This window comes from Canis lupus, chromosome 8, assembly GCF_048164855.1.
Source record: "Canis lupus baileyi chromosome 8, mCanLup2.hap1, whole genome shotgun sequence".
NCBI lineage: Eukaryota > Metazoa > Chordata > Mammalia > Carnivora > Canidae > Canis > Canis lupus.
This window is the reverse complement of record NC_132845.1, coordinates 65161462-65184148: the sequence shown is the minus strand read 5'-3', so window position 1 is coordinate 65184148 and position 22687 is coordinate 65161462. Positions and strand designations below refer to the sequence as shown.

At 53.9% G+C, this 22687-nt stretch overlaps 1 protein-coding gene and 1 long non-coding RNA gene across 9 annotated transcripts in view; one reads left to right on the top strand and one right to left on the bottom strand.

Moving 5' to 3' along the window:
- The window catches only part of FBXL18 (F-box and leucine rich repeat protein 18), a 66334-nt gene that overhangs the window by 23250 nt on the left and 20397 nt on the right, over window positions 1-22687 (top strand). For 3 of the 8 annotated variants that reach the window (XM_072836888.1, XM_072836881.1, XM_072836883.1), the window contains 3 exons: window positions 2355-2573; window positions 6320-6407; window positions 17229-22043. In XM_072836888.1, the coding sequence (XP_072692989.1) occupies window positions 2355-2573; window positions 6320-6407; window positions 17229-17330 (409 nt within the window). In that variant the 3' untranslated portion in view covers window positions 17331-22043. Of the gene's footprint in view, window positions 1-2354; window positions 2574-6243; window positions 6408-17228; window positions 22044-22687 lie in introns of those variants that run through there. The other 5 variants (XM_072836882.1, XM_072836884.1, XM_072836885.1 and 2 more) reach the window with 4 other exon arrangements.
- On the bottom strand, window positions 5146-7985 carry LOC140638846 (uncharacterized). The gene is made up of 2 exons (XR_012035805.1): window positions 6517-7985; window positions 5146-5436 (listed from the first exon to the last, which is right to left on the bottom strand). It is a non-coding gene; the product is annotated as an uncharacterized lncRNA (long non-coding RNA).

Genomic DNA, 22687 nt, shown 5'->3' with positions numbered 1-22687 from the left:
CTGGTAGGGCAGTGGCTCAGAGCAACCCACTATCCCAGGTCTGACATGAGGTTTATACAGGAGTGTCTACACAACACCTGGGTTCCAGGAGGCTCAGAGGGTCCGAAGGAGGGAGGAGATAGCAGCACACAGCAGCTTCCTTGCAGTGGGGGCTGCGGCCTGGCCGGGCATGGGCCTGCCCCTGGTCTCAGGGCCTGGCTGCCTTCAGAGGAGGTCTGCGTCTCCACTGCCACCTGCCTGAAGTCCAACATTGGCCACGGAGACCCCTGAGAAGTAACCTTGCCTGCTGCTTGCTGGCCACCCTTGTGCGATGTCCTTTTGTCTGTCAGATGGAAAGTGACCCAGAGATGGTGAAGCCTGGTGGGGGAGTGGAAGTACTTTCCTCACAAACCTTGTCCTTTGCCTTCCCCAGCCTTCAGGAGGCAGCGGGCTTTGGTTGCCCATGGGCCTCTGCCCTCTGTCAGGCATCCCCCCGAGCTGCAGTTTCCCACAGATGGGCCCAGATCTCCATCATCTGGCTGTGGCTCCTGCTCTGCCTTTTCCTTGTGCAGGCATTTCCACTGGCTTCTTCCATCTGTGCTGCTGGCTTTGGAGCTGCTCTGGCCAGCTGACTGGGGACACCCCCCACCCCATGGCAGCCAGAGCATGCTTTTTTTGTTTTTGTTTTTTTTACTCACTGCCCCATAGAGCAAGCTATTTAAAAGGATCAAGTGATACCTGTATATCTCGGAGATGGACAGAAATCCTTCGGAAGGCCATGGAAAAAGGAAGCTTCTGGCGCCTAAGCCCTGTTTTCCAGGGATAATCTTTGTGTTTTTTGGGGGATGGTCTTGGGTTTCTGGGTAACTTACCAGAGAAAAACCTCTACAAAACCTCCACGCATGCTGGGGTCTTCATCTCCACCTCTCTTTGGCTTCTGTGCTAGCATCCTGGTGCTGCCCTCACAGCCACTACAACACAAGTGATTTCTCTCACAGTTCCAGAGACCAGAAGTTCTAGGTCCAGGTGTTAGCAGGGTTCTTTCTGGAGGCTCTGATGGGGGCCTGTGCCAGGTGTGTCCCCTGGCTTCTGGTAGTTTCTGGCAGTGCTTGGCATTCCTTGGCTTGTGGACATGTCACTCTGATCTCTGACATGTCGTCACATGGTGCTCTCCCTGTATGCTCCTGCACTGCTGTGCCTCTGGCCTTCGTGTAAGGAACTGGCCGCCGGATTAGAGCTACCCTTGTTGAGCATGACCTTGTTCTAATGTGATTGCATCTGTAGACTGTTTCCAAGTAAAGTATATTTATGGGTGCCAGGGGTTAGGACTGTCATGTATCTGTTGGGGTGGGGAGACACAGCTCCCACCAGCTCCCCTCTTCATTCTCCTGGTTCTTGGCCCTTCTCCTGGCAGCTTCTAGAATCCTCTTGGCTTCCCCTAGCCCTCTGTTCTTCCACTGGCTCTCATTCTGGAGGGCTCCTGTGGCCCAGGGTCCTGCCACAAATCCAGGTATCTGCTGGTTCCACAGCCATGTTCCCAGTGCTTGACTGCCCCATCAGTTTTCCTCAGCACCTCCAGCTGTGTCCTACGACATCGCTCTGCCCTCCAAACTGCTCTGTCCTCTGGGCTCTTCTGGGTGCACAGAAAGTTCTGGAAGGGTTTGGAATGTTGTCCTCCACTCTGCTTTTCTGGGCCCTGCTTGTCCCTGGCTGGAGTGTCAGTGCAGACTCCACACCTTCCTGCCCAGTGGCCAGTATGGCTTTTGCCATCTCTTCCTGTCTTTCTAAAGCCGATCTGACCTGGGTGGATCTCGCCAGTCTCTTGTCTGCAGCTGAAGTCCTAGCTCTTCTTACTCTCCGCTTCCCGCCAGAGGACTGTGGATCTGCCCGGTACCACTTCACCCTTCCTACCTGGCTTGGGCACCTCTCCTGCCCCAACCTTCAGATTCCCTCCTTGTCCCTTGGCGTTTCTTCATTTATCACAGACGAGCAGTGGTGGGTGGCAGGGACTGTATCTAAATATGTCTCTCTGCCCCCCACCCAGCAGGTTCTCATTTGAGGTGGTTGGAGTACTGAGTGGGCTCTGAAGCAGACATGGTAGTCTCTAGGCTCTGAGCAGTGACGTGGCTGGGGTCTGTACAGGAGCTGGCCTACCAGGTTCCCCCACACACACCCTGCCCCAACTCAGGATCTTCTGGGAAGACCCCAGCGTCTGAGTGCTCTCCCAGTGCTCCAGGGTACTATGGTGTAGACCAGCGTGGGGACAACTGGTGGAGGCCCTCTCCAGCTCCCAAGGATGTGCCTGGGGGTGCCCTAGCCCAGGAGGCCCCTGTGCCTGGCCGCAACACGGGTCTCACTCTCCTCTCCCCCCGCAGGCTGGAACAGCCCTATTTCAGCGCCAACGCCCAGTTCTTCCAGGCGCTCAGCCAGTGCTCTGCGCTGCAGCGCCTCTGCCTGGTCTCCCGCAGTGGCACGCTCCAGCCTGAGGCTGTGCTGGCTTTCATGGCCCGCTGCCTGCACGTTGTTGTGTGCCACATGTTCACCGGGGAGTCCCTGGCCACCTGCAAGAGCCTGCAGCAGTCCCTGCTCCGAAGGTGAGTAGCTGGGGGTGCGGTGAGGGTGGTGGCTGGCAACCTAGTGGCTGCTTCTCCCTCAGGCTTCCTGCAAAGCCCAGCAGCTAATATCATGGACTTAAAAAAATGCCTGCAGAGGTGGCCTGAGAACAAAGTCTAGTTTCCTGTCACTTTCACCTCAGTGCCTTGCCTCCTGGGCACTCCCTCTGCGACACGTTTAATGTCTATGTAGTTGAAGCTCTGAAGAAGAACGCCCCATGTCCCCACGGTGCTGTTCTCTGGGTGAGGGGTAACAGTGCGCACTGCAGTCAGCCTGCAGACACTCGTCTGTCCTCAGTGCCCTCCCTGGACCTTTTCTGTCCCCAGGATTTGATGCAGAACGCCTCATCATGTTAGTTGTCACCTGCCTGTAGCCTTCTTGGGTCTGTGACAGTCCTGTTTTTCCTGCTTTTTCATGACCTTGACACTTTTGAAGAGCACTGGCTAGGTATTTGGTAGAATGTCCATGAGTTTGGGCCAGAAATCCACAGAGGTGACACCATGTCCTTAGTGTGCTGTGCCGGGCACACATGGTGTTGTCATGTCTTCTTACTGGTGTCTGCAGGCTTCTCAGATGTAAGGTCACATTATTCCCCTCCTTTTTTGGGGGTAAGATTTTATTTCTTTATTAGACACAGAGGGAAAGAGTGAGCGGAAGGGGGAGGAAGAGAATCTGAAGCCAACTCCCCACTGAGCACAGAACCTAACGTAGGGCTCCATCCCATGACTGTAAGATCATGAAACCAAGAGTTGGATGCCCGACTGACAGAGCCACCCAGGTGCCCCCATTACTCCCTTTCTAATTAACAAGCATCTTGAGAGTCTGCAATCTTGTTTTCTGTGAGAGTTTTGCCTACTGATTTTAGGGGTCCATGGATGGATCTTGCCAGTGACGATTATTAATTTGATGTTTGGCTAATGACAATTTTCAGTTTCCTTCATTCTTCCTAGATTTATTAATGGGAACTGTGCTGTGAGAAAGAATCTGTCCCTTCTCCACATTTGCTTATTTAGTATTTCTTTTTTTTTCTTTAGTATTTCTTTATAAGAGTACAGACTCATGGATATTTACTTATTCAGGGGTTTTCATCATGCTCACATTATTCATGTGGTTACACAGATTGGTCAGTTTTGGCCATGGGGGGTGTTCTTTCAGACTGGGTCCTATGCTCTTGCAACATACCCCTTCCTTTTTTGAGCACTTCTTACTTTCTGTCACTAGCAGACATTCCAGGCCCAGCCCTGGAATAAACTATTTCTTCATGGAACCTGGCTCCTTTTATTGGAGGGTGGAATTAGAAACCAAGGTTGGATGCTGGGTGTGCTCACTGCTGCTGGGGTGTCCTTGCTTCCAGGCCACCTCATGGACAGAGTAGGAAATTCATGTGTGTGAATACACAGGCACACACACACCCCCCCACACACACACCTGTGTTTCAATATCACCCATTGGCATCTATGTTACAAACGAGTTCATACTGATGCCCTCTCATCCCCAGCTCATATCCCAGGTTTCCTGCAGACCCCCTCTCCTTCTTTATGACATCCCTCCCTGTTGGCTCTTGCCATCCACAGTGTGTTTGCTGGTTCATTCCATCCTAGTGTGCACACCTAAGTCAGTTTTAGAATCGCCAGCTCACTGCCTGGAGGATAATATGTGTTCACACTCTTGTCTGATCCTTGTGGTACCCTGTCTTCCAGAGTTACTCAGAATTGCTTTTTGCTTCCCATCCCCTTCATTGTGGTCATGTTGCTCATTTGTAATGCAGTCAGGCTTCCTTTATTCCTGCATTATAACACATTTTGCAGTTGCACTACATCCTGGTAGATTTTATTTGTCTGGTGTTTTGGTACGTGAAGCCTCACAGTGGCTCTCAGGGTCAGAGCTCTATCAAACGGTGTGCTTGGAGAAGTGCCATCCACTCCTCCCTGCCTCTACCTCGAGACCACCCCCCCCAGACAACTGGTCTCATCACTTCTTGGTTATTCTTTCCATATTTTTTGCACAAATAAACAGTATTTTCTCCTATCCCCTTCTTTCTTATATGTGCTTTTGCTTTTTTTGCATGATAATACGTAGGAATTTCGTTCCTACAGGTCTTACTCATTCTTTTTACAGCCTTGCATTCTTTTTCCATGGTGGTAAAATACACATAACACAATTCCCATTTTAACTGGTTCTAAGTGTGCAGTACAGGCAGTGAGCACATGCCCACTGTTGTGCAGCCCCCTGCCCTCTACCCACAGGCTTCGTTTTCCCAAATGGAGGTTCTGCTGCATTAGCACTGACCACCCAGCCCCTGCCCAGCCCCTGCCCAACCCCTGGCGCCCACCATCAACATGCAACCTCAGGTCTGGCTTTTTCTGCATTCCCTTAGAAGTACTAAAAGAAGCCTAAAAAAAAAAAGAAGAAATTAAAGATTATGATGTATTGATTAAAGGGAAGCTGCTCTGACTTGCTGAATCCTCTAGTATGAGTTTGCTTTTCAAATCCCCGAAATACATCCCCAGGCATCCCCCGAAGTACATCCCCAGGGGGCTTTGTTTCTGGGCATTTGTCATGTCCACAGATGTCTAATACTGTGCATGGCTCTGTGGCGTGTGCTTTTTTTTTTTTTTTTCTCTTCGACCTGTGCTTTTCATCTGACGTGGGTTTGAGATTTGTTGTTGCTATTCACTGGGGCCACTTCATTCCTGCTGAGGGCTGTGTGTGCCAGTCCTTCAGATGGATTTGTTACATTTTGTATTTCTGTTGTGCTGATGGGTATTCGGGTTGTTTCCCATGTTTCCTCTATCCTCATGAACATCCTCATATAGGTTTCCCCATGTGCAGATACACAGATTCCTAGAAGTGAACGCATTCATTCAGTGTGTATTCAAGAAGATGCCAAAATGCTCTCCAAAGCAATTCTCCCAAGACCCGCTTCCCCTAGTAGGGTGTGAGAGTTCCTGCCCCACGTCCTTGTCCCAATCCTTGATATTGTTGGACTTTCACATTTTCCTGGTCTCCTGGGTGAGGATGGCCCTCCTGTGGCCCACACTTGGGTCTTGTTTGTTCCCACCGAGCATTGTCTGGTGAGTTTATCACCAGGCCATATCCTTGTCTGTGATTGGCTCTGCAGATCCCTTACTTTTCTGTTGGTTTTCTTTGGGGAGGGGAAGAGGAAAGCTCGGGACCAGTGTGCCTTCGCTGTATGCTCATTGGTGTGCTCAGTGGTGAGAGTCTGGGCTGATGCTCCTAGTCAGTGGGCACACCATATCAGCTATCCTGGAGCTATTTCTTTTCCTCCTGGTTTTTCCTGCCTGTTGTGTTCACCATTGCTTCAGATTGCTATCATGAGTTTAATACCTCCTCCACTGCCCCTGTAAACCCAAAACTTCCTTTAAACCTGCCACGTGTCCTTTACCCTGTTTTAAGAACTCAGATATCAAAGCTGGTTGGTTTGTGTGCAAAATACAGCCAAATGGGCTTTGAGTGATGGCTCTGAGGAACTGCCTCAGGGACTGCCACGTGTCAACCTGAGTGCTTCACTTATCTGCTAAAGGCTCATAGACTTCTGCAAACCCAGATCGCACTTGGGGGGTTGTGTTAACTAAACAAGTGGCCAAATATACCTTTGGCCAGGTAAGCACTTATTGTCCCCTCCAACAGGAAATGGTGAGCTTGGGTCAGCCTGAGGTTTGTGGGAGGTGGTGTTCATAGGCTCCCCATTGGTGAAACACTCCAGATGCCACGGCTTGTGTGGACTGTGTGGCCTGTGTGCACCTCTGCAGCACCCCACGGATCCTCCCACTCCTCGAGACTGTGTGACAGTGGTGAGTATCAAATGCAGACTCTTGGGATTCCTGAGCTTCCAGCTCACACTGGGGAAGCCAGGCAAGGGGTGGTTTTGAAGGCTTAAATGATCAATATCAGATTACTCACCTGTTTTAGCTTGACCTTAAGGCAGCTTATCAGGCGGGAACCATCATGCAGGTTGATGGGCAGTGGGCCTTCTCTGCAGCCTGCGTGAGAAGAGATCTTCTAGATTGGCGTTCTCTACCTTCCTCCCCTGGGCTGAAGCTCTTTGAGATGCAAAGATGTTTCTTTCTTTTTCTTTTTCTTTTTCTTTTTCTTTTTCTTTTTCTTTTTCTTTTTCTTTTCCTTTTCCTTTTCCTTTTCCTTTTCCTTTTTTTTTTTTTTAAATAAGAGAGAAATTTTTTTTTTTAAACTATTTATCTGACAGAGCACTTGAACACAAGAAGGGGGAGGGGCAGAGGGAAAGGGAGAAGCAGGCTCCATGCAGGGAGCCCGATGCGGGACTCGATCCTGGGTCTCCAGGATCATGCTCTGGGCCGAAGGTGGCACTAAACTGCTGAGCCATCCGGGCTGCCCAGTTTTGACCATTTTAAAGTATAGAGGCATACCTGACTCTGTTGTACTTTATTCTTAGATGCTGTGTTTTGTTTTTTTACAAATTGAAGGTTTGTGACAACCTTGCATCAAGTTTAGTGTCCTTTTTCCAATGGCTTTGCTATGTGTCTCTGTGTCACATTTTGGCAGTTCTTGCAACATTTCAAACTTTTTCATTGTTATGTTTCTTCTGGTGACCCATGATCAGTAGTTAGGACTCTGTGGAAACTCACTTAGTGGTTAGCATTTTTTAGCAATAAAGTATTTTTTTTTTAAGATTTTATTTATTTGCAAGAGAGAGCAAGAGAGAGCATGAGCAGGAGGATGGGCAGAGGGAGAAACAGGCTCCCTGGGAGCCTGACCTGGAGCTTGATCCAGGGATTCCGGGATCATGACCTGAGCTAAAGGCAGACACTTAAACAACTGATCCACCAGGTGCCTTGCAATAAAGTATTTTTTAATTAAGGCATGTACAGGGATCCCTGGGTGGCGCAGCGGTTTGGTGCCTGCCTTTGGCCCAGGGCGCGATCCTGGAGACCTGGGATCGAATCCCACGTCGGGCTCCCTGTGCATGGAGCCTGCTTCTCCCTCTGCCTCTGTCTCTGCCTCTCTCTCTCTCTCTCTCTGTATGACTATCATAAATAAAATAAAAAGAAAAATTAAGGCATGTACATCGTTTTTTAGACATAATGCCATTGCACACTCACCAGGCTACGGTATAAAGATAACTTTTACATGCTGGGAAGCCAAGCATGTATTGTGATCATGTGGCTTGCAATATTGTGACACTTGCTGCACTGAGGTACTTGGTAGTACAGTCGTCTGGAAAGGGGTGCACAGTATTTCCGAGGTCAGTGCAGTGTTAGTGGCTTTGAGCACATTCATGTTATTGTGTGGCCATCAGCACTGTTGAGCTCCAGATTCTTGCATCTTCCCAGACTGAAACTGTCCCCGTGAAACATTGACTCCCCCTTCCCCCGTCCCCCAGCCCCTGGGGGCCTCTATTCCATTTTCTGTTTCTGTGGATTGATGCTAAGATTCTCCCCCCCGCCCCCTTTTTAAGGACCTATGAGCCACTGGGAAGAGTTGTCGGTACCCTTATCACCCTCACTGACTTTGAAGTAGGTCACCACGTTCCCGGGGGCTCCAGCTTTGAGAAGCTGACACCTTCCCTGCTGGACGTGTTCTGCCCAGAGGGGCTTGGACTGGCCTATTGGCTCCCTCCTGGTGCTGAGAGCCAGTGGTTCCTCACTTCCTAGGCCTGCAGAGACAGCAACCAGCTTTGGGTGTCGCGGGTTTTCCCACCGTGTACATAAGAACCTTCTCAGCAACGGAGAATGTCTGAAGTGACCACACAGTTCAGAGATTGTGCTTTTGACAAGAGAGGGTCTGGACGTTTCCTTCCCCATGTAGGCATCACTAGCTGATGAAGCTAATTCTGATCCTCAAAATCCTTCTCAACACAGTGCTCCAGGCCAGCTGATCAGACTTGGCACTGAGATGCCAGTCCCTGCTCTAAGCTTCTCTTTTTCACTTTTGGTTCTGTTTACAACGTCCCTGTCTGTATACCTTTTATGCCAGTAGCCTGTTTGCATCCTCACAGCTCATCTTAGTGGCCTGCTCAGGTGCAGCCCCTACTAGGCTGTGAGCTCCCTCCCCTGACCTCTCGGACTATACCCATCTGCCTCTTTCTTAGTGAGCGTAGCACACACGATCATGTTCTTTGCAGCCCTGTCAGGTAATGAGGTTTGAGGACTGGCATGTGATAGCTCTGCTTTCCTGGTGCATCTTTGTACTATGAGCACAAAACTGGTGCAGGGTTGGGGTCACTGGCAGCCCCCATGGGCAGTGGTCATGGCTGCCGCCTGGAGTGTGGCACCTGAGACCAGACCTGGAGCTGGCCTTGGTTCAGTGGATTTCTTGGGCAGAAGCTGCACCAGTCCCTGTGTCCCTGTGTCCTGGCATCTGGCACAGGCTCTGGCCGTGGTGTGGCCCATTGGGTGCCTGGTGCTGGCTCAGGGGCATTAAGGGCATCCTCCAGCCCACAGTGCTGAGAATCCTGTGCGTGTGGCTGCCCTTGTATGCTCCTCCAGCAAACCTCCTTTGAGCCTCTGTTCTGGGTCCCCATCTTAGATGCTGGAGGCTGTGCTGTCACCCTGTTCGCAAGTACTCCTTTTGTGCCAGCACTCTGAGTTATTCCTCTGTTGTTCAAGCCTCCCAGAACTCTTGGGAGATACATGCCGTCAGACCTAATATATAGATGGGGAAACGGAGGCTCTGGGAGGTGCTGCAGCTGAGTAGTGCAGGCTGGACCCCAGCAGGGGCAGAATTGGAGTTTGTGTCCAGAAGGAAGAAGAGCATCCCCCCTCTAGAGGGCTGTGCTAGGTGCTGCGTGGGACTCTCCAGAACCCTGTGGCCATCTCACCCTGAGCCCCCAAGTCCTGAGGTAGGCTCATAGGGCTGAAGAATCTTCTGTGCTTGTCCAGGCTGCATTCTGATCCAGGTCTACTGGAAGCCCTTCTCCAGCCATGCTGCTGGGGGCAGGGCTGAGATGCAGCCTAGTGATGGGAGAGGCACTGGTGCCCCATCTGTGGATACCCCCCTAGTGGCCTCTGCTGCCTGCGGTTGTCTGGAGCATGGCCCCGGCTGGGAGTCTGGGCCATCCAGCACGGCCTGTAGAGGTCTCTCTTGGCTGGGGAGCGGCGCAGGGTGGCTCTGCTGGCCTTCCAGCCCCTCCTTGCTGCCTGAGCAGGGCCCCGGTTGCTTTTCTGCAAGGGTCCAGCAGATGGCGCCGTGGCTCAAAGCAGCCTGCGTGTCCAGTGTAGTGCCCTGGTTTCTCTCCCGAGGGCTTGTCTCCCACCTCGGAGAGGGAAAAGGGAAAGGCTGGAATCTGTCCTTACTTTTCGGAGGCCTTTCTTTTTTCTTATCTCCTTTCCTGCCTCTGGCTTAGAAATTATGGAGCAAGAGGAGTCCCCGGCCCTAGGCTTTTGTGCCACTCCTCTGCCCGGAGTGTGTGAGTGTGAGTGTTGAAGTCTGGTTGCTCCATGACTCAGCGGTGACTCAGCCACAGGGCCACTATGACATCTGCAGTCCTGTCCCCAGGGGAGTGGTGTCTTTCTTCAGGCCCAGCACCTTCCTCCTGGTTCGTGTGTCTGACCTACAAGTGGCTGTGTTCCCAAGGTGTTTTGGTGCCCCTTGTGGGATTTACAGCCCAGCCCTGCCTCTCAGGAAGTGGCTGGTCTTAGGTAGGTTTCCTCAGTGGGGAAGGGAGTTGGTGATGGCTCTGGAGAAGGTCCTAATGGTGGTGGCAACGTGTGTCTACCAGGCACGGTATCCTGAAAGGTGCTCGTGCTCTCTTGTTTTCTGTTCTTTGCTCTTTCAAGTTTGAGAGGTTAAACATTTGGGCCCTTCTCTGACCCCTGGCATCACCTTTGCTAGATTTTGGGGGGGGGGTTGCTTCTCCTGCATGTGCCCCCACTTTGGGTCCCTCTGGTGTTCCTATTGTCTAGAGCTGGGACGGTGCCATGGGGCAGTGACACCTGTGGGTTTGAAAGCTCTTGGGGCCCCTCTGGGGAGCAAAATGAAGCTTTCTTCCTGCTGCCCTCCTGCTCCACACCCACTGTGAAAACACCTTAAGTTCATTGGGTCAGGTGTTTGTCCCCACATCCCTCCTGGCCTCAGACGCCCGACCCAGAGCCAGCCTCTGTCTGACCCATTTGCTTTCTCTCTAGAAATGTGGAGTCATCCTGTCCTGACCGAGTGAGCCAGGGCTGCCCTCATCTAGGCCTCGGTCAGACTGCAGGATGGACAGCATTAGGGCAGGAGCTAGGCCGCTTGGCCTCTGTGGTGGGACTGCCCTTTGATTCTTCCTGTCTGTGCTGTGCACCAAGCCACACCTCTGCTGCCTACTTTCCCTGGCCTGGCATCAGGCGGGGCGGGCCCTTCCCAGGAGCTGTCAGCTCTTCTGATTTTCTGTTCTGTCTGGAAGCCGCCTGCAAGGTCTCGTGGCCCCTGGGGGTTGGGCTAGGGCAGTACCCACACTCCACTTTTCGTGGTGTCCTACACAGAGTGGCAACAGCTTGCTTTGGTCCTTGTGGCATCCTGCTGAGGTCCGCCTTACCTTACTGCCTCGGATCCCATGAGCTGGGCTCACACTGTGGCCTTTTGACTCACTGGCTTTGTGACCTTTAAGTCTGTCACTTTCCTATCTGAGTGGACTGTGCTGTCTAAAGTAGCAGCCATGGCACCTGCCTCCTGTGCCTCAGTCACCTTCTGGGGACAGCATCCCCAGCAACTCTGTGCCCGCCCTGATGCATGTGACTCAGGTGGTGGCAGGGCCTACTACTGCTCTGTAGGTTTGGCATTGCTGTGGTCACCCTGCGAGGGAATGGCTCTCTGCTGCTCCCAGGCTAACCCGCAGGGCCCTGTCTGAAAGGCAGGGACACTCAGGGAGGCAAGGTGGTGGGCAGAAGATGCTTGTGCCCTGCCAAGTCCCCTGTTTGCTGCTAAAGTTGTCTGAAGTGAGGACATGCCGGTTCTGAAGCTTGGTTGTGTGCTCCCCAGAAGGCAGGGGCATTCCCAGTGCCAGCGCCCTCGGGGGCCACGTCATTCCTGGTCTTTCCAGGCCACGTGTGTTTACTTGTCCCTGACCTCTGTCGTTTGTCACCCTGAGGGAGTGTCGGGTCAGAGCAGCGTAGCCTCCTTTTCCAGGAATGTCGGGAACCTGTCCTGTCCATGGGCAGGAGCAGGCGCGACCCGGGTCCGACGGGGTCGGACATTCCACTAGTTGGGGTCAGGTCTCTGCCTCTGAGGCCCTGTGGAAATTCCTTCCCCCAGGCGTGCCGGAGTGCATTTCTCAGCAGAGTCTCGTGCTGGTGAGGAATGTGGGCCCGTGAGGTCGGCAGGCAGTTTGCTGCAAGTCGTGAGCCGCCCGAGCTGCCCGAGCCGCAGTGCAGGGCTCCCTGCGCCTGCCCCCGCCACCCTACTCCTTCCTGGCCAGCGCCTGGGCTCGGCCCCCGGGCCTCCTGCTCCGATGAGCCGCTTTGTGCCCCGAAAATGCATCCAACTCTGTCTGTGTTTGTGTTCTGTAAACGCGTTTAGAAACGAGTAAAGTTTACAGATGGAGCAATTAATTTTTGAAGTCTGGGGAACCCTGGGAGCTTTAGAACAGAAAGTGGATTTTAAAATACAGAATTAGCACTGCTTTATGGCCTTAATTGCTGGTAAAGGGGCAGTTGAGCTCCATCGTGAATTGCATCGGCTTGCCCTGTTTTCGCGGTGGGTTTCTGGGAGCATTTTGTCATTCCTACCTGGAATGCTGAGATGCACGTGATCCAGGAAAGGACCAGGCTGACTGGGCTTGGCTTCTGCAGGTTTGGGGTGGCGGGGCAGTGGAGGGGGACTGATGACCCTCAGCCTGGCCTCAGAGCTTGGAGGCTGGCGGGTTCTGGCTCTATTTGTGAGGGAAGCCCCCAGGCTGAATTGGGAGTGAACAGGCCTTAGGCCAGGTGCCGTGGGACCCACTGCAGTCCCTAGCCAGTGGGTGGGGGGAAAACGTCAGGAGCCTGACTGTCGCCCACGGCTACGGATCAGTGTGGAAGATGATCAGTGATGAAATCTCTTGTGGTCCAGATTGTCCAGGCCACCCGAGTGGCTAGAACCCCATGGTGTGGATGCATCTGCTGTTGAGCAGGAGGGAGCCCTTTCCCACTAAGTAGTCTTTCCTAGGGCCCTCCACGGCTGTGAGGGGAGGCTCGGCGGGTAGAAGCGGGGTCTGGGCTGATTCTTGGCCAACTGTCTGCCTTTGTGCTTCTTGAAGACCGTTAAGGCATGTGTGGGTGGCTTTTCTAACTTATCTTACTGCTTTGGCTTTTCTGTAAAACCTTTATCTTGGGGCGAAGAGGCCATCAGCTTCAGTATTGTTTCTAGTTTCTCTGGCAGAGAAGCACACCCGGCAGGTGTTTGGTGGCTGATTGAACCAGTTCCGCCTCCAGGCTGTTTCCCAGTCTGCCCCTCCAAGAGGCTTTCCAGTTCCTTGACACCTTGAGGTCCCAGGGTCCCCACCCTCACTCAGGAGTCAGGCCCAGACTGGTTCCAGCACAGTGACTGTGCAGGACGTAATTTTCCTGAGCCCCCACTGTCATCTGCCTATGTCAGAGATGAGCATGGAGCCCAGGCCAGTTCTCTCTGCTTCTTTGAAAGGGGCACAGGCAGGCGCAGAGTGGATTTACAAGATTAAGTTGCCCTAGGAGATTGGGGAGTCTTTCCCCAGCCATTCTCCATTTCGATCACTCTGGGACCCCATTCTCTTGACCCAGTTAGGATGGGTCAATTGGCTTCTCACTGTAGCCCTTAAGTGGTGTCTGAGTTTGTTGAAGGCTTGTCTTTTGAGGTATAAAAATGTTTTGACCCAGTAACCCTATTTCTAGGATTTATTTTGAGGATACAGTTCAAAATGCAGAAATAATTATGCTGTATTAAACGATGCTTATCAATATAATAGTATGGGGGAAGCTTCCATATGTGCCCGCCTGGGATGATGCCTGGGTGGGTGTGCTGCCATTGCAGGTGAAGCAGGAGGTCCAGGGAAGCCAGCCCGAGGCTCGGGAGTGCTGGGTATCCTGTCTGTCAGGCCAGAGTGGACATGTCCTGACTGCACTGTGGCCACGCTGTGTCTTTGTTTAACATTAAGATGGCAAGGACCAGAAGGAAGTACAACAAACCTGATGCAAGTTGTGTGCACCTAAGTCACATCTGGAACAAATGTGTACAGTACAACAGGATAACGTGTGACAGCAGGACATGGATGAGGAGGTGGACAGGGCAGGTGGCTGGCCCAGCTAAGGCGGGGTTGGCTCTCTGTCCCCGGGAGAGGGGCCTGTCTCTGCCCTCCTGCACGTATTCTCTGTCCTTTTTCCTCTTTAAACAAAACAATGGTTTAGAAACAAACAAAACCTCTTTTCTGCTTCCCGGAGTGTTCAGAGAAGGTCTTTTGTATCCTGAGATTTTTGGATAGCTGAAGGCACCCTTTCCAATGCCCGTGGTCTGTTCACAGCAGCTCAGGTAGAGATTTTTCTCTGCCGTACTTCCTTTCCCACCATTACCAACGGCAGAGTGTAAGTATAGTTTAACTTTTCTTCAGTGCTATCCTCAGGCCCTCCAGGAAGGACAAGCCTTCTGCCCCATATAGGGGAACCTCTGTTGACCCCCTTCTCATGATGTCTCCTCCCTGCCTCTCCCGTCACCTGTGGGAGCTAGGCAGCTGAGCTCACAGGTGCCAGGTTTTAGACCGAGTGAGCAGGCCCTTGTGCGTGGGTCTCCTCTGCTCCTTGTTGAGGATCCTGGCTGGCGGTTCCAGGACAGCTGCACAAGGCAGGTCCCATGCCAACCTGCTGCCCAGGTGGGCCTAAGGAGCACAGGAGACCTCCTCAGGATGCCTCAAGCTGGTGCCGGGGGGTGACCCCATTGACCTCCTATGCCAGACTCTTGTCCTCTCAACTCATGGCCAGAAGCCACAGCCTTGAGTCTTGACGTTAGGAATGCCATTGCCCCTGATCGGGGGAGAAGTCCTGAGGGGAGACTTATCTTGCCATCAGTCACTAGCCTACAATAGCTTGTAAATATGGGTAGCTGTAAGTTTTATTTCATTGGTGCTGTTTTTTTTTTTTTTTTAAAGATTTTATTTATTTAATCATGAAAGACACACACACACACAGAGAGGCAGAGGCAGAGGGAGAAGCAGGCTCCATGCCAGGAGTCCGATGTAGGACTCGATCCTGGGTCTCCAGGACCACACCCTAGGCTGAAGGCGGCGCTAAACTGCTGAGCCACTGGGGCTGCCCTTGTTTTTTTTTTTTGTTTTTTTTTTTTAATATATTTTTTTAAATTTTTAAAAAAAATTTATTTATGATAGTCACAGAGAGAGAGAGAGAGAGAGAGAGAGAGAGGCAGAGACATAGGCAGAGGGAGAAGCAGGCTCCATGCACCAGGAGCCCAACGTGGGATTCGATCCCGGGTCTCCAGGATCGCGCCCCGGGCCAAAGGCAGGCGCCAAACCGCTGCGCCACCCAGGGATCCCTTTATTTTATTTAAATATTCATGAGAAACACAGAGACAAAGAGAGACAAAGACATAGGCAGAGAGAGAAGCAGGCTCTATTCAGGGAGCCCGATGCAGGACTCGATCCTAGGACTCCAGGATCACTCCCTGAGCCAAAGGCAGACGCTTAACTGCTGAGCCATCCAGGCATCCCTCATTGGGGCTGTTTACTTAAATCTCAAACTAGGAGATCCCTGGGTTGCTCAGCGGTGTAGCGCCTGCCTTTGGCCCAAGGCATGATCCTGGGGTCCTGGGATTGAGTCCTGCATCGGGCTCCCTGCATGGAGCCTGCTTCTCCCTCTGCCTGTGTCTCTGCCTCTCTCTGTGTGTGTCTCTCATGAATAAATAAATAAAATCTTAAAAAATTCAAACTATATTTGAATCATGCAAAAGAACATTGTAACGTATACATAAGTTAGGAGGCAGGATGCAGGGAGTGGATTGCAGGACACCCCACCACTATCACCATCATTAAGAACTCACCTCCACCCTTGGGGCCCCTTCCCTCCCAAAGGGAGCCCCTGCCCTGTACTTGGACAGGAATGATTGCCATCTTCCATTTTTACCACTTCTCATTTCCACTCTGGGCAAGGCCCACTAGCTGTGTGATGTCTCTGGAGATGTTGCTGGCCATCTGGGTCAGTGGGGGCCAGGGGGCTGGAGCTGAGAGTGCACACGGGCTCCTTGAGGCCCAGGGAGGAGCTTTGCAAAGAAAGTGACTGTGGATGTGCTCTCTGGAGCTCTGTCCAAGTCCAAGTGAATCCTGGTGTGAACTGAGAGAAAGCAGGAAATGGTGTTGAATTGTGGTGGTAACACCTCCACTCGTTGCCCTGGGGACCTTCTATACGCGGCTTCTAAGTGCTGTTGGGCCTGGCCACCTGGACAGCTGGAATTGCCCGGGCCTGTGCAAGCTGGGCAGCACAGCTTTCCTGGCTTTGGGTGAGAAATTAATCCCCCCTTTAGCATCTTGACAGCAGCTTGTAAAGAGCCTGGGGTGGTGCTGGCCTTAGGAAGGGAAGGCAGGCAGGCAGAGGAGTCTTTGCATGCGCATCCCACATCCGAGGATATTTTGTTTCAAGTAAATCACACAGCAGGTTTGCAGGCAAGGACTTGCCTGTGAGGTTCATGGTCACAGACGTTGCTGCTGCCCGTGAACAGAACACTGAGCTCAGAACTGGGAGGTATTTCCTGGGCGTCTCTATTGCCAAAACATCTAGCTTTGTGAGTACCTTTCTGGCATTTACTTTACGTGTGTCCTAAATCCATCACTGCATCTGCTGGGGGTCACGGGATGGGCTGTGGCTGTGGCTTCCTTGTCCCTTCCAGTGGGCACGGGGCTGGAGAGGACTTGATTAGTTTTGGCAAATGCCCAGGTTCCCTATCCTTTGGGCACCTTCCCAGCTCTTGCGCTTTGAGACTGTGGGACAGAAGTTTCTCCCATGACCAGACTTACCCTGGGGTCTTCTGTCTCACCAGCATATCTCCCTTGTCCTGGACCTGCAGCCGCCACTTCTGTTATGTGTCTTGGCCACTGCATGGGGTGGGCTGCCACAAATGGGGACCTTGCTCTGACCAGGGAGGGAGGGGGCCCCACTCTGCCACTGACTACCTTGGGTCGTGGGGAGGGTGACCCGAGACAAGATCTCTGTGGCAGTTGTTCGCTTCTGTGCTGTGCCGGGGGAAGACAAGGTGGGGAGGTAAGCTGGCAGCCATTTGTCACGAGTTCAGAGGAAGGTGTGTGCCCCCCAGCAGCAGGCTCTGGGAGAGCTACTGCCTCACCTGACTTGGGAGTTGGTGCCCCTTGAGGGTGGCCTGTGGCCATGCAGGTTTGGCTGCCTGTCCCTTCCTTCCACCCCTTATGGGTGTTGTTCTGGCTGTGGGGCCTGCAGTGGCTGTGCAGGAATGCGGTGGCCTGTTCTGACAGGCTGCTCTCCTCCTCTCTCCTTGGGTCCTCAAGAAGCGGCACCACCCCCAGCAGGTGCGGCTCCCTCTGCACCACCCCCTCCCGCCTCTCCCGGGGCCTCTGCTGCTCTGCTGGAGTTCTGCTGGAGTTCTGCTGGTGGGAGGGCTGGTGTGGCCTTGCCCGGCTACAGGTGGCCCCGCCCTCCACACCTCCAGGTCCCGCTAACCGCTTGCCTTTGGTTCAGTTTCCAGGCCGAGCGGCCCGCGCTGAACGTTGTCATCTTCCCTCTGCTCCACGAGGGCCTGACCAATGTCATCCGGGACGTCCCCATGGTGCACCTGGATGAGATCACCTTATTTAAAAGCAGAGTGGCTGAGGAGCCACCGAACCTGTGGTGGTGACGGGGACAGCTAGCACTGGGCGAAGCTGTTTCCAGCAGCCAAGCCTCCCGCCTGCCACTTTCACCTCTGTTCGTCTCCTGGGCTTGGAAGCGGGACTGCCCTGACTGGTGGGCGGCCTCACTACTGCCACTCACCGCCTGCCCCTGCCGGACACCAGGGCCCGTCAGGTCACAAGAGGAAGGACTTCCCCTCTGCCCGGACATTCTGTGTCCCCATTGTCCCTCAGAGCCTCCTGATGTGTCCTCTCAGTCTCTTGGCACTCAGTGAAATGTGGAGCTCATCTATGAGGAAGATGAGAAGGAAGAGCTGGTTGTCTGGGTGACCTGTGGGGCCTGCTGTGGGTGTTCCCGAACTGAGACTCACATCCGTCATGGAGCACTGACTCCCAAGGGGCCCTGACCAGGTACTCAAGGCACCACAGGGCCCTGGTGCTGCCACTCATCAACTCTCCAGGGTATCTCTGCTCATGTGTCCGTGCCCTCCTGCTTTCAGGCTCTGTGGAGGAGTGGTCTCGGACCCAGGGCTGGGGGTGATGGTGTGTGTATGGATGGACGCACTCACACTGGGACATGATGGCACGGCTGGTGACTGTGTGCCCAGTGCCCCCCTCCCAGGCCAGCTGGGAGCACGATGCAGTGAGGAGCTCCAGATTTAGGGTTGTCCTTCCCAGCAAGACATGTTTTAACCCAATTATGTCTCCAGTATGTTTCCAGCCAGATGGTGTCAGACCAGTTCAGGGCCCCTGGCTGGGCAGGGACCGGACCCCCCCCTAGAGCTTGGATTGCAAGATGAGGGCCGAGGTGTAGGGCCTGCCCTACAGCCAGCATGGCACTCAGCTTTAGAACCTATACTCCGTGAAGATCTGTGTTTCTGGGGAAATACAAAACTGGCTTCATTCAAGAAACTTGAAATATTAAAACTTAGAAAGGACATTTAAAGACAGAGTAGTGATCAGACTGTCCCGTTTCATATAGCTTTATTCAGCACTTTAAAAAATTCAGTGCAGCTATTCCAAAAATGGGGAGTGACCTCCCAGTGTCCAGGGCCTCCCTTCCTGTGCTGAGCCCACTGCCTTCTCGACTGCAAAACTCTTCCCCAGAGCCCATTAGCCCCTTGGCTGATGGCCTCCGAGGGGCTGTGATCAGGTTCCCTCCGCTGCGAGTCCAGCCTTCACCCTCTCGGTGATGCTCCTGGAGACTTGTAGATGATGCTGGACACTGTTGGGCAGCTTCCAGCCAGGGGCACGTCAGTCCTGGAGAGGCTGCCTCCCCAGGACTCCCGGCCTCCCTCCCCCTTTAGGTTGGGGGTGCAGAGTCCACCAGGTCCTGCTCACGCTGCTGTCCATCTTGGCCACCATCGGCTGTGGGGCCCCTGGCCTGGCCATCTTCCCACTTTGTGTCTGTGGCCACCCCTCTCCATTCTGTGTAGTGTGCCCTGTAGCTTCCCTACTAAAAGACCAGGTTGTGGCCCCTGGGCTTTTCATTTGCCTTTCCTTCCCTGGGTTTTTTGGGGGGCACACAATTCAGTAACCCCCAGTCCCATGGGGTGGAGGGGATCTAGGAGGCCAGACAGCCACTGCAGGCATCAGTCCCCCCAGGGTCAGGCCCTAGGAGGAACCATCTGTCTGGTGGGCTCTGCTCTCTCCTCCCTGCCCCTGTCTAAGAACACAGGGGTCACTTCCCTCCTCGCCTGCCCGGGCTGTGGCTGGCAGTTCTTTGCAGCCTCTCTGCAGGCCACCCGCACACAAATTCCTCCAGCCTTCACCTTCAATGTCCCGATGTGGTCTGAGCCATGCCTGGCCTTACAGGCCAAGGGACAGGCTGCCCTGGGGCGTGGGGAGATAGGGCTGAGGTTCCTGGAGGGCCTCATGGCTGTAGACGAGGGTCTGAGAGTTGGTGGGTGCACCTCCCCTCCCCAGTTTTGGGGTATTTCTTTCAGGTGGTGTCCAGAGACCTCCCGGCAAGGGTGGTTAGGAAGGGTGGTAGGGGACTGACCACTCCTTATCCTCGAAATAAGGGTGTGGCTGGTCACAGCCTGACTGGCAGGGCAGTGTCACCCCGGGGACAGGGGGAGGTGGCCCAGGGACTGGGGTGGTTCTGGGTGCCCTTCTCTTCTCCAGGGCGGCTCCGGGGGCTCAAGCTGGAGAGTGAGCTTTCCACTAGGAGGTTGTCTGAAGGCTGCAGTTGTGTGTTCACGTACTCTCCCGGATGGTCTGTTCTCAAGAGCAAGCAGTTTTAACCAGCAGCATCACTTGTGCCAACAAATAGGGCCGGGAGGGGCTGTTCACCTGAGGCTGGGGAGCGTGAGTTGCTGTGGAAAGCCGCCCCCAAACAGTAGACCTTGTAGTTTTAGTGTCTCCGTAACATCCTTCTGCTAGAGCAGGAACTTCCACAGCTTCTACACCCGAGACAGGACTCACCAGATGTTAATAATGTGCTTATTCTTGCTAAGTGCTGTTTTGGCAGTGGTGTTAATTGCAATTTATATTCTGCAGCATTTTATGCTGGGAAAAGAACCCACCCTAATGGTCCCCAATTGGCAGAACTGGCTGTTAAGTGTGGACCATATGCTGCCTGCTGGGCGGGGCCTGGTCAGCACTGGTGGCTGTGCGTGTGTATGCGTGCATGTACATCTGCGTGCACACACATGAGTGTGGCCTGCTGGGTACATGTGCATGGTGTGCACGCGTGTGCATTTCTGCATGTGATCAAGTGTGTGCTTGCGCATGTGTGTGTGCGTGCATGTGTGTGTGAGAGAGAGAGAGAGAGAGAGAGAGAGAGAGGGAAGAAAGACTGGGGGAGGTGGTGGTGGGTTGGAGAAGAGATCAGGGCATTTATCCGTTTGTTAAAAGCCCCTGCCCTCCCAAGGCCACTCCTCCCACCTGTGCCCACCTACCCCTAGCACCCTGTGGGTTGCTCCTCCCTCTCTGCTTGCCCCCTCCTCCTCTTCCTCCTCCTCCTCACCTGCCTGATCCTGGGGCTCTGACTTGGATGCCATACCATCCCACAACCTGGCCAGAGGGTCTGAAGGTGCTCCCGAGGGGAGGCACCTGGAACCTGAGGAGAGCAGAGGCCTGCAGCCTCCCTTCCCTGCCAGTGGCATTTCATTCTCATGTGCAAGTATTTTTACTTCCCAGCCCAAGGAGGCTGGACTAGGGACACTTGACTCTGTCATATGCTCCAGGGGGTGGGTCTTATCCCTGCCTGTCAGCTGTCCTTGAGGACCCAAGAATTCATGGATCTGGGCCCCTGTATCCACCAGGCTGCTCGGGCCCTGGGATGACACCCCACACACACCTCGGACAGCTCTGTGAGGCTGGGTGTTGAGGACAATGCCCCCTTAACCGCCCCTGCACCGAGACCCACGGCTATAGGCCTCTTGGCCGAGAGGATGAAGTTTGGTGGAGGTCTGGCCAGGAAGGCTGGGCCAGGGGTGCAGGACCGCAGGAGCTGCAGGACCCGGATGTCTAGTGGCCCTCATGGGTCTGAAACCAACACAGTGCCATCCTGATTGTGCCAGCTGCCTTCCCTGAATCTGTGTCAAGAAGGCACTGATCCCATGGCCTCCCCCTACCTTGCAGGAAGGGAACCCTCCCGTGGATCCACCGTCACGACGTCCTCCTAGGGACACTGGGGGTGCAGTGGGCAGTCTCCTGCTCCCACCAGCCTTTATGATCTGCTCCTCGGGGGTTTGAGAAGTGCTGAGGCCTTGTAAGGAAAAATAATAAGAAATGAGAAATTAGTGGATGAGGATAATGTGGTGTGGCCTGTGGTGGCAGATTTCAGTGGTTTCAGCCAGAAAACCTGAGGTGCTGGAGGCGTGGAAGGGGACATGGGTGCCCACACTGCCTGTGGCCTTGACCCTGAGCCTCCTCTGCCTCTTTGACAGGAGGGGACAGGATTGTGCAGCAGGGGCTCTGGTGCTCTCACAGTGCCCACCGGCCTCATTCACAGTGGGGGTGCGAGATTCTCAACGGGGGTCTCTGAGGTCGCCGACACAGGCTGGATGGTGTCGCCTGAATGTCTAAATTACTTTCTAGAGCTCTTTCAGAAACCATGGGGTGGGTGGGCGTTGCATTCATGTCTCGGGGTTCAGGCACCCCTTGCGCTCTGCTCCGGGCCAGCCGGCCAGGGAATGGAGGGGTGTGGTGTGAGGTCAGGGAGCCATGGCCACCACCTGGGAGGCTCAGTCTGTGGCCGAAGCTACTGCTCGGCTAAACCTGAGAGGGGCTGGTTTTCCGTGACATCCTAATGGTGTGGGCCGGAGGCTCTGCTGTGCTCACCGGAGTGGGAGAGTGGGCTGGGGGGCAAGGGGGTGAGAGAGGCGGCCACGTGACCGTGCTGCAGGTGGGGTGTCCCGCCCTAGGACCGGCCCCGCTGCCACCACTGCCTGTCCGTGTGACTGACCGGAAGCAGTTGAGCTCAGCATGTTTTTAAAGGGGGTGGGGCGTGAGTCGGTGGGGGGGCTCACGGTATGTGGTGACCAGGTGCTAAGTGACCAAATAAATATGTGTCACCTGCCTTTCCACACAGATCTCCTTTTCCGACTAGCGATGCCGACTCCTGAATTTTGTGTTCAAATGACATTTTGAATGGGTATTTTCATGTAAACTTGTGGCATGTGGAAAGTTTCAAATAAAGTGGACTTGATTTAGAAAACCAGACGATCATGCAGTCTTTCCCCTGGGGACACCCCCTGACCTTTCCCCTGCGACCTTCCTCAGCCCTGGGGGTGGGACAAGGCAGGGAGAGGGGGTGCTCATCACCCTCGGCTATTCTGACTTTGGGGTTTACTGCTTGGAGACATGAGACCCCAAGGGGGGGTCTGCACCTGCCTGGGGCCCCCAGGAGGCAGCTGCTTGGATCAGCCTTCGCAGGCTGGGGAGGGAGCTGTGGGTTGCTGGGCTGCGGGAAGAGCTGGTGGTCTGGTTGGGGGGTACACGGGGGCACGGCCGGGCCAGAGCTGTGCTCTGTTCCCCAGTGACAGCTCGGGCCCTCATGCTGCCTGGTGGCCCACTGACAGAGGTGGAATCTGAGGACCGTGGGGCTGTGTCCATTTTATTTTACATATGTATATATAATTTTTTTGAATGGTGGTAAAATATATATAACAGCTTTTACTATCTTCACCATTTCTAAGTGTCCAGGGGCATCGAGCACATTTGTGCTCCTGTGCAGCCACTACCCCCATCCTGGCTCCAGAATGTTCCATCCCCCCACACTGAGACTCTGTCCTGATATGCACTAACCCCCACCCCCTTCCCACCCCCAGGCACCACCATCATCCACTGTCTCTTTTGAGT